This window comes from Glycine soja, chromosome 8, assembly GCF_004193775.1.
Source record: "Glycine soja cultivar W05 chromosome 8, ASM419377v2, whole genome shotgun sequence".
NCBI classification, from domain to species: domain Eukaryota; kingdom Viridiplantae; phylum Streptophyta; class Magnoliopsida; order Fabales; family Fabaceae; genus Glycine; species Glycine soja.
In genome coordinates, this window is record NC_041009.1 from 16,368,122 (window position 1) to 16,379,650 (window position 11,529).

The following is an 11,529-nucleotide window of genomic DNA, read 5'->3' on the forward strand; positions in this document are numbered from 1 at the left end:
GGTTGTCATTGTCTATTTAAACATCTCAATACTTTGTTAATAAGATCCCCATTTGAAACTGTCTTTCCCAATAAGGCAAGATGATTAATAATATGAGTAAACCTCTTTTGTATGTCTTGAATGCTTTCATTTTGATTCATTCTAAAGAGTTCATATTCGTGTGTGAGAGTGTTTATTCTAGATCTCATGACATCACTCATTCCTTCATTTTTTACTTCTAAGGTGTCCCACATTTCTTTTGCACTTTGACAATTTGATACTATAAAGTATTCATCAATTCTTAAAGCAGATGTGATTATGCTTTTGGCTTTTAAGTTATGTTGTACCTTCTTTTTATCATTATCACTCCACCCGCCTATCTCTGGGTTTATCAATTATTTGGTCTTCTATCCTACTTTTAGGGATGAAATGGTCATTTTCTACAACATCCCATATATCTAAATATATGGCTTGTATAAAGATTTGCATGCGGGTTTTCTAATAATGATAATCATCATCATTCAAAATAGGAGACCTATTTATAAAGTTTCCTTCAGGAAAGAGAGAATTTGATGAGACCATAATTATTCTTGAATAGTTTAAGCCTTATACATGAATCCTACTTTGATACCACTTGTTATCCAAGTGACCTTAATGAACTCAAGAGGGAGGGGGGGTGAATTGAGTTTATAAAGATTTTCTTTGTTAATACAGTTTATTTCCTTTTTATATGATAAATATGATAATGCATTAAAACCTTGATTAAAAACAAAAAAACAAGTAATTAAGATCTCTACCAATATAAATGAATACAATGAATTTACAATAAAAATAAAGAGATGAGAGAAGAGAAAATTATTAACTCGGTTTATACTGGTTCAGTCACTTCTTGTGCATATGTCCATTCCTCAAGTAATCCACTTAAGAGTTTCATTATCTTTCAAATCCTTTACAAAAACAAAGCAGTTTTACACTTTAGGATTCTTCACCCTTTATGTTTGAGTCTTTCAAGAATTAAGAGATACCACAATCTTGTTCTTACAAGGGATGTCTCACTCTTTTCAAAAAGTTTAGACAAAGAATATAAGAATTCACTCTCTGGTTTAGAGGAAATGTTACAAACTAAAGCACTAGAAGGTTTCTCAATAATAAGTGTATTTGACCAAGTTTTTTTTTTATCAAGAACTTAATGGTTGAGAATGATTGTTAACAATATCTTTTTAGAAGTTTTTCATGCATTTTAAACATGTAAAAATGATGAATATTTATAGGAAAAATTCGTATAAATTGTCAGGGGTCATTTCCAAAAGACTTGAAAAATAACTTTAACGCTTTTAAAACAAACTTGAAGACTTAATTTAAATTAATCGAATGGCCAAATATTCTTGTTGGAAAAACCTTTTAACAATTTAACCTAAGTCTTGAATCTTCTAATTGCTTAACTTGTTCGTGTTCAAGATTTTTCATGTTATTTTGCTTTTGCCTTTCTATCGTTTGGTTTTTGGCATCATCAAAACCTACCACATTACATAACCACATTTGTCTTATAAATAAAACTCATTTTACGAAAATTAAAAGGTTAATTAGAGAAAAGTTGCTATAGGCAAACAAGAATAGACTATCTTAATAGAAAGTTAATGTAAAAGAATAAGCTGCTATTTATAACAAACAATGTTGTTGCAAGAATTGACCATAAGAAACATCTAACTTCTTCTAGGTAGCAAATCAAACTAATAACAGTACAATTGATATAGATTTACACTTGCTTAAGAACCCTCTGCTAGCAAAACTATCGTGGTCATCTATTAAGCTTATAATGTTGCATAATAAATCTTGAGCATTAACTCCAGCCTCAGTTATTTACATTCACAGGTCATTTAGACCGTTACAACATGCCGTAGCATAACTTGTACTTCCAACATTGATGAAGTTCTTTTATCTTGTTTGGAAGTTCAGTGCCTTGATGCAGAAGGAAAATACAAAGGCAAAAAAGACAGTGAAAGCTACCAAAACTGCAGCAACTGGACCCATGAAGTCGGATTTGAACCCGTAGTGGTCTTCAATATATCCTTTGACAGTGAAATTTTGAGTAGTACTCCCAGGCACAAAAAGTGGGTCCTCTATATCTCTATATTGAGAGACAATTAATCCATACACTGTCCATGCCACTGGACAAATCCAGTAATACCACACCCACCATTTAGGAATTTTCTGAAAAGCCAAAGTTGGTAGAAGAGTTTTTAGTAAGGATTATGTAAGATATGCTTGTTTCAATAAAATTACGAAACTGGAATGGTACTCACCGGTCTTGGGATAAAGAAACCAGAGAAGAGATTAAAGAGTCCATAGAATGCTGCTGCAAAGATTGATGCCACTTGGTGGTTTGGTGTGATGGACACAGTCATCATTCCATAATATGTGAAGTACAAGAAAGAGAAGAAGCTGACAAAGAAGAACCAAAAGAACTTCTCCACTTTCCATTCAAAGCTCACCATTGCATACACTATGAGTGAGTAATAAACAGTTTGGAAAAACACATATGGTATTTCGCAAAAGACCTGCAATTAAAAATGCATTGGCATAAGGATAACGTGACAAGGCAATGGCCTCATAACAAGCAACGAATACTAAAAAATAAAATTGTTCTTTGAAGTAAATCAATCCACTTACCTGTGCTAAGGCATAAGGCAAAGGAGCATACATTCCAGCAGCTCTTTCTCGATAGAACACTGTTCTTTCAACGGCTACAATTGGTTGAACAGTTTGACAATTGTTAATCCCAACAAAAATAACAGCAGCATACATTGCTCCTATAATCATTGTCAGATCAGCTGAGCTCTCCCTAAACAAGAATAACAAGAGAGCAATTAGCTAAAATTTAAAACTGATGATTGAATAGAGTTAGATTTAATCACAGGAAGCAACTCTTACCTGTTTTTGCCAATTCTCCAAAATACTGTCCCTATCATGAGGGCACAAGCCAAGGTGAAAAAATATCTGACGAGATTATAATCTGGACTCCTCCAGTATGTCAGCCACTGCTTCCAAAAACAGGATTTAAATTGCCCCAATGTGGATTGAGAATACTTGGTGGGGAAATACAAATCAGTAGCTCCAGGCGGGGGTGTGCTTAACTCCTTTACAAGAGCTTTGTTTCGCCTGTTTGGAAAGCATACGTGTTAGCTCAAACGAACAAAATCATGCAAACCCATTTAACAATGTAGGCTTTCTAATTGTAAGTTGACTTACTGGAATAAAGATGATGTTTTGTAGTATTCAGCAAAGTCCATTCCAAGACGAACTTCAGCTGCTACAGAACTCACTTCTAGCATCCATGTTGCTGGGTTGTACATCTCTTTAATTTTTGGGACCCCTGGAATTGCCTGTGACCAAGGACATGGGATGAAACTTGATACTAAACCCTATGTTAAAGTACATGATCAAATAAATATAATCAGTTTGTTGTAATACCTCAAAGTATTCCGTAATCTTGTGGGAATTTCGGCCTAATGGTCCTGAGTAGATCACTTGTCCTCCTCTTTTCATCAACAAAAGCTGGCGAAAAAAGAATATTTCATTAAGCATTAAAGAGGATAGGAGATACAAAGAAAAGAAATACACAACAAATGGTTTGTAGGTTGGTTGGTACCTCATCAAAGGCTTCAAAGATATCAATGCTAGGCTGGTGAATTGTGCAGACAACTGTTCTTCCAGTGTCCACAGTGTTTCTCACAGTCCTCATAACAATAGCTGCTGCTCTTGCATCAAGACCAGAAGTGGGTTCATCCATGAAAATAATTGAAGGATTAGCAACAAGCTCAACAGCGATGGTCAGCCTCTTTCGTTGTTCGGTTGACAACCCAGTAACTCCTGGAAGCCCCACTATAGCATCCTTGAGATTATCTAACTCTACCAAATCCATCACTTGGTCCACAAATTGCTGAAAAGATAATAAAAATAATTGGAATTTGTTAGTTCACCTTTTCTATGAACCCTTATTAAGAGAAGAATCAAAAGATATACTAGTGCTGAGTACTAACTATTTTTTCCTCCTTGCTAACTTCTTTTGGTAACCGGAGGAAGGCTGAGTAAAGCAAAGATTCTCTAATAGTAACTTGGGGTGAATGAATATCAGTTTGTTCACAGTAACCAGAGACTCTTGCAAAGGTTTCTTGGTTCTTAGGGAACCCCGAGATTCTAATATCTCCTTCAATGTAGCCACCCGTCTTTCTTCCTGCTAAAACATCCATTAAAGTTGTCTTCCCAGCGCCACTAACTCCCATTAGTGCAGTTAGGACTCCAGGCCTAAAGGAGCTAGTTACTCCCCTAAGCAGTTGTAGCCTATCTTCTGTCACTCCTTGATCTCTCATTTCCTGTGAAAGTTGTCAGAGTTAGAACTTCCTTTGTAGGTATGTCATGGATTGTTAATGATGTAGATTATGAAATTATACTAAACAAGTAATTGGATCCTTACTGCAGGCATGTCGACGTAGTAATTAACAGTGTCAAAGGACATTGCAAGTGGTTGGAAAGGTAAAATCATTCCTTTTTTGGGGGCAACTCCAGTAGCTGAATCGTTTGCCGACTCAACTTTTCTTAATCCACTGGTAGCTTGGCTACCCATTCGCTGCATTGCCACTTCTCCTGGAATGATTCACATAGCACCAACCCACATTACATCAATAAACATATTTTTAGTCAAACCATATAAAAACTAAGAAACTAACAATTAACATTTGCTTATAAAAAAAAATATTGTATGCTTTAGCACTTACTTGAATTGTTTCCATCAGCAGTAGATAATGATCGAAGCATTGATTCTCTGTTTGATGGGGGCCTTACAAGTCTGGGTTCTTCATTGGTGTCTCCTCCAGACTCCATTTCACTTGCATCTTCCTCAGAAATAATTGCTTGTTTCTTTCCAAGAGCTAATGCACCAAACAAGAATAGAGAAAATTAAGCTTTAGTAAGATAGAAAATGAAAGAAGTCACTTGAAATATTGATCAAGATGCAAGAGCTCTTACGGTTAAGGTACATAAGCGCAAGGGTGAAGAGAACGTTGTACAGAACTGTGAAACCAAGAAGAGCAGCAGCTCCAATCCAGTACCAATCTTTTTTAGCATAAACATCAAAGTTCCTTAGTACTGATAGACCCAATGTGGTATTTTTATCAGAAGAAGTCTGCAGTCAAAGGGCACGGTTCAAGTTAGAAACTAACAAGTTTTTTCCTTAGTGAATTATACTCATTTTCATTTTTCCAATTAAAAGCTTCTGCTATTAATTACCTGTGGATGCATCCACCTTGGAGCTAACATTTCATTCACAGACAAGGCATTAAAGCCGTATGTCAATGGTGACACCCAGTAAGCCCACACCCACCAATCAGGAATTTCACCTATAACCATTGAGCATCTAGGTGAGCACATTCTTTGAACAAATTTAAGTTTGAAGTCAATTTTCCGAATTCTTTTGCTTAAAAAGTTTGGATTTGTCACTCACGTTTTGGAAGGATGAAGCCTCCAAGTAGGAAAACAAGAAGGAGCATGAGGGCTCCTCCAGTGTTAGCTATAATCATTGTCCTGCACACTCCAGAAATGACCCTAAACATCCCAGCTGCCATTTGTTGGATCAGAAACACCAACAACAATTGCTTGAAGAACCTAAAAATTGGAATAGGCAGGAAAAAGGCTCACTTAATTATCATAAATACATCTCATCATAACATGATATTATAGATCGAGTCTTATAAAAAGAAACAAACATCATTTTAAACTTGAGTCTTATAAATAGGAACAGAGGGAGTATCAATGATATTATATAAGCCATCTCAATTAATGAACTAAACTTGTTAGGTTGGTAGATAGATGTGAGACACATGCAAATGAGTAAAAATGTAGATGCAAATTGTGAAAAAGGAAAAAGAAAAAAGTATTGGAGTTTACCTGCTGGCATCAGGAGCAAATCCTATGATGTAGTAGGTGACACCAACCCAAACAAGAGACTCAAACACAGAAATGGGAATACGCAACAAGAAATTGGGGAGGGTGTAAGTCCAAGCAGGGTGGAAAAGGTGGTCTCTGTGCTTGTAAAACACGGGAAGCCTTCCAATTGTGAGTGCTAGCTCAGCAAAACCATTGAACATGTTCATGATCATGGTGAACAAAATTGCACCAATGTAGAGTGCAGCATCATCTTCATTTTTCCGGTGCATTTCAGTCCTCAAGAACAGTGTCGCGGCTATGAAGGCAATGAAGATTATTTGGGCTGTCTTGAATATGTAGACGAAGGAGTTCCTCTTGATCAGAAGCCACTCCTTGTCCCAACATGCTTTGAAAAGGTCCATTGTTGGCACAGAGTTTTTACTATATACAAGAGCTGCTTTGTGTGCACTTGACTTGTCAAATGCCACAGACAACTCGCTCTCAAGCCTTATTCCAACATGGAATCTCTTGAACTTGTTTGCAAATTCAGTCACTGTAACATAACGGTATGGCATGTTTTTGTCTGCCCAATACTGCTCTTGGTCCTTCCTTGAGGTAACCTGTTCAATATTTCAAAGTAACATTGTAATTCTAATTGCCCTTACTCTTTTTTTTTTTTTTTTTAAATAACATCATCATCAGAGAGAGCCTGCATGTTTTGATTGAAGTTTAAAATATTATATGCATATTTAAATATAAATTTAATGAATAAAAATCAAAGTAAAAATTTTGATCCTTTGATAAAATTACTTTTACTTTAAAAATATTTTTTTTAATTTAAAAACTAAAGATACACTTATTATAAAAAGTTATAAAATAATAAAATAATTTATACACTCATATTATACTATAATCCAAATTCAAATTAGAAATGATTAAGGTATGATAAAATTATTAACTTTTATGAAAAATATTAATTAAAAGTCATATTTAATATGATTTCTGATTGATTAATGGTCCAAGCTCGTAAAATTCAGCTTGCCTTAAATAAGTTTTTATTTCTCGGAAGAAGAAAAAAGTTTCCATGATTGGAATGCGGCGTTTAAGTTAAGAGTGCACAAGTTATGTGATGTTTGATAAGGTATGTGAAGGTGCATGATAAAATAAGGTGGTTGTTATGATGATCACACACCTCTTGCAAGAAATCAGCGGTTCCCTTTCTTTCGGGACAGCGGAACCCACAGGATTCAAAGAATTCCACAATGTGCTCACGAGGGCCTTGATACACAATCTGGCCCTCTGATATGAGGATGATGTCATCAAAGAGATTGAAGGTCTCAGGAGCAGGTTGGAGAAGGGACATTAAGATAGTTCCTTCATTAAGGTGCACAATCTGCTGCAAGCACTTCACAATCTGATATGTTGTTGAGCTATCAAGACCCGTTGATATTTCATCCATGAATAGTGTTTTTGTGGGCCCTACAATCATCTCTCCTGTATAAAAATCAAAACCATGTCGTTGTAAGAAATCAATATAATTTGGATAATTATGCATTTGATCCTTGGATTGTCATAATCTAAGTTGGTTATACGTAGCTCTAGATATATTCAAGTATACAACGAATACTATGACAAAAAAAGAGTTTAACTTTAGTATATTTTTAATTAAGTAAAAAATATTTTAAATAGTTTTTAAAAGAAATATACATTATAGGAAAAAAGATTATACATTGATATTGTAAAAAAAATTATATAAACATTTCATTATAATTCATCATAATAAATTTATTAATTTTTTAAATAATTATTTTAAAATAATTTAATTGATAATTTATAATTAAATAATAGTGTAAAATTATTGCTTGGACAAACTAGATGGTAGGTGAAGAAAGAATAAGTGAGTGTGGGTGGCAAAAGTTCAAGTGGCCACGCTCTCTTAATCTTAAAAAATGATCTGGTTGAGTGTATCTATATATGCAACTTGTAGCCGTCTTCCAATGCATGATTAAATTAAGCTTCATCAAAGTGTTGGACTTTTAAATATTAGAGCAGGAGATAACCTTAGATTTGTTTTATAATTTGGAGCTATGTAATCTCTGATAAATAAAAAATAAAATAAAATAATTGGACATTTTAGTCCTTCTAACCTGTAGTGACACGCTTCTTTTGGCCACCGGATACCCCTCTGTGCATTTCATCACCCACTATGGTATCCTTACAAATATCAAGCCCCAATATCTGTTTCACATAACAAGGAACAAGAATGATTGATTAGGATATAAAACAAACCGTTAAGCATAGTGACTAGCAATAATTATGTTGATTATAAATTATAAAAAATCTAAAGAATGGGGGCAGTTATGGTAGTCCACATTGTCACAAGCGATGCTCCAATGGGGACATACTTAGCCAAAAAATACGTTGACATCAGTCAACATTGCGGGGTAGGAAGAGTAGAAATATTTGGCAAGAAAAACTATTTTTTTTTTATATTTTTGTGGAGTAAACGTGGAAAAGTTTTGAGAACATATCCATCTTACTGACTCTGCATCTCTTTTTTCTACGCGAAACAGAAATTGTTGAAAGAAGAAATGACTTACTTTGAGTGTGTAGTCGGTAATGAGACTGCTTTCTGTCCCTTCCATAGCAGTTGCCTAAAATGCAAGAATTCCATAGATTAACAAATTGACATAATTATCGACTATTACTCTATTACTTAGTCCATTAAGTATTATTTATATAATAGTTATTACTTAATTAGGAAATTAATGAAAATATACCTTCATGAAAAGGTCAACATCTGCCTCTGGGAATATGCCGGCTTCCTTCTCCCTTCTAGCAAGCTCGGTTAATAGGTCTATAATTACATTATTTTAAGACCAAGATAAAAATGTTAATAAACTATTTAAATGGGATTTTTTTTTATAAAAAAAAATGGGTTAAAGAGAAAATGTTGATTAAATTACCATATCGAGTCCCAACTCCTTGACATCTAGCTGAGAAATCCAGTGTTTCTTTTACAGTCATTTCTCCAACATGAACATCATTTTGGCTAATGTATGCTGAAGTTTTTCTAGGCTCAAACTCATTAAGTTTATGTCCATTGTATGTGATTTCTCCTTTTACCTGTTTCATCAAAACCAGTCATTTATTTTAATTAACTCTTGTTCATCATCATTTATCGTTATTCTTTATCAACATTATTATTAATTTATTATGTATGAAGAATAATTTTGTTAAGTAAAATGATGGGGTTGGAGCATACCCTCAATTCGGAGTCCAATTTTCCAGCCAATGCCAACAAAAGGGTCGTTTTCCCTGAAGACGGGGGTCCTAGTAGAAGGGCCATCCTGTGCAGAACCATAAAACAAAAATCCATATAAGAAGATCAACTAGGCTACAATTTGTTTTTTTTTATATCAAGATTATCCCAATCACACTATATATATGTAACAACTTGGTTGTGGTACCTTGATGGTTTAACAATGCCAGAGGTATTCTTAAGAATTGTGAGCTTTGTTCTCTTAGCTGTACTAATGCCAAAAATGCCAAGAGCTGATTCAAGAAGGTTCAGTGCAACATTTGGTAGGGTTGGTAGAGCTCTGCTGCCGACATAGGAATCTGCCTCAACAGTCAAATTTTGGAACCTCACTTCTACTGTTGGAAGTCGAATTCCAACCCTGGAATTGGTAAAACAAAAAAAGAAATCAATTCCACTGTTCCAATTGGTTAACAACTTGATCAAAACCGTGCACTTACAATTTCAAAGTAACATTACTCCAAAGTCCAAACAATTGAATCATGTAACAACATTAATTTGTCTACAGAATAAGTCAGTTCAAAAATTTGATTTCACCTTCATCAGGAGAAATTTCATCCACTCAAGTATTAGGTATTGACAAAAAAGATGTATTAGGTGTGCTTTTAATTCGATGTCTATTTTGTTTTGACAATGTCAAGTTTGAAATATGACGATTGGTTTTCAAAGTTTAAAGAAAAAATTAGCTTTGACAAAGATCCTGATTAATGAAGGATTGAAGTTTAAATTAACTACATCTTCAATAATATTCATATGTAGATCTGGTTCCCTCTACTTCGTAGAAGCAACACGAAACTGGTCTTAAACTTGATTTTGTCTTAATCAAATGACAAAGACATGTTCAACATGATAATATGGGGGGATAAAATGAAAGAAGGCACACAGTATAATCATAAGAGAAAGTAAGGTTTTCTAAATAGATGGGGTTCCTTGATTTCAAAGATTGAGACAAAAAACTTATGTAATCTTTGTTTTGTCTAAGTTATCAGAAACCTTACCTATTCTATTTGAAGATTTTTTGTGTGAACGTGTGGGGTAGGTTGGTGAGGAAGGGGGAACACTACGTGTGAAAAATCAAACAAAAGACTAGACTTACTTGTCAATTCTGTTTCTGAACTTCTTGAGGAACTTTTCATTATCTTCTTCAGCAACCTTGAAAATCTTGTCAATGATTTGTTGCCTATCATTCACATCTAACTTCCGAACATCGATTTCCTTGTGCACACCGGCTTGATCGCCCTCGGCAAAGGTTTGGATGATACTTGTTCTTAGCCTATCATAGGTGGGAAGTTTCTCTATGGCAGCCCATTTGAGAGCCTCCTCATCCTCATCCACATGTGAAGTCCTGCGAGAATACCTTCCACTCGCAAACACTTCCTCCATTTTCCAACTTGACCTGCTTATGCTCCTGCTTATGCTTCTGCTGAAATTATTCCCATCCATTTTTGCCTCCCCCCTTGTTCTGAAATTAGTAGAGTCAAAGTTGAAACATGATATTACTCTCTTCACTAATTCAAAATCAAGCCTTGAAGGAAACCAAAAACCATTTCTTTTTAAGAGATTTACATGAACAAAACAAACACCCTCTTGTTCTTTTTACTTCTATATATCTCTGACAAACCAAAGAGAGAAAAACATGAAAAGAGTATATACACTTACATGATAAAACAAGGAGTACAAGAATCCTCTACTCAACTGAAGGAGGTTTAACTCTTCTTTTACGTGTATGATTCTTCTCCCTCTTTGTTTGTTTGTTTTCTATTGTCACTTCATCAGAGTGATTCCGAGATATTGGCCAACTGACCAGAACTGAGTCTCAGTTCTAGGAGATAAGGAAACGAATATATTGGTGTAAGGGTGTTACAAACAACTATATATATATATATATATATTCTTCTCTTAATATATAGTACGTGTAGGTGGGATAGAGTGGCTCTCCAAGTAGTGGATGAATTGTCGTATTTGATAATCCTATCTATCTTTCCTAAGAAAAATAATGAGTACCCTTTTCTTATATAATAATAAAAAGCACGTTCCTGGTGGTGTTGAATGTAACCATAGTAACAAAAAGTCCATTCAAACATGACCAGCGTTTCCGCTTTCGCACCTGCTTCCTACGAATGCGTTGTTGTGAATAGAAAGTATATATTATTATTAGTCCTTCTTTTTCTTATATATATATATATATATACATATATATATATATATATATATATATATATATATATGGCTTTTTCTTCTCTTTCTTCTAAAATCTTGCTTCAATGTATCATTGAACAATTGTGCCACGTGACTCAACTGGGAATCCG

At 34.5% G+C, this 11,529-nt stretch overlaps 1 protein-coding gene across 1 annotated transcript; it reads right to left on the bottom strand.

The window, feature by feature from the left end:
* Positions 1-1,608: 1,608 nt before the first annotated feature.
* On the bottom strand, positions 1,609-11,127 carry LOC114422377 (ABC transporter G family member 36-like). Its single transcript, XM_028388693.1, has 23 exons — positions 10,880-11,127; positions 10,317-10,682; positions 9,372-9,581; positions 9,167-9,251; positions 8,868-9,027; positions 8,682-8,758; positions 8,502-8,555; positions 8,049-8,139; positions 7,094-7,395; positions 5,923-6,521; positions 5,480-5,640; positions 5,266-5,375; positions 5,005-5,161; positions 4,755-4,907; positions 4,454-4,623; positions 4,020-4,352; positions 3,629-3,919; positions 3,451-3,534; positions 3,229-3,362; positions 2,911-3,138; positions 2,650-2,821; positions 2,283-2,537; positions 1,609-2,190 (listed from the first exon to the last, which is right to left on the bottom strand). Exons 2-23 carry the CDS (start codon positions 10,661-10,663, stop codon positions 1,915-1,917), a joined length of 4,449 nt encoding a protein of 1,482 aa, XP_028244494.1. The 5' UTR covers positions 10,664-10,682; positions 10,880-11,127; the 3' UTR covers positions 1,609-1,914.
* Positions 11,128-11,529: the final 402 nt, after the last annotated feature.

Bases quoted from the DNA above. Each gene is read 5' to 3' on its own strand.
- LOC114422377 (XM_028388693.1), bottom strand. From the start codon at position 10,663: ATGGATGGGAATAATTTCAGCAGAAGCATAAGCAGGAGCATAAGCAGG. The intron at 9,582-10,316 runs GTAAGTCTAGTC...TACCAATTCCAG, and splicing joins TTCAGAAACAGAATTGACAA to GGTTGGAATTCGACTTCCAA. The intron at 5,162-5,265 runs GTAATTAATAGC...CTTTGACTGCAG, and splicing joins CAAGGTGGATGCATCCACAG to ACTTCTTCTGATAAAAATAC.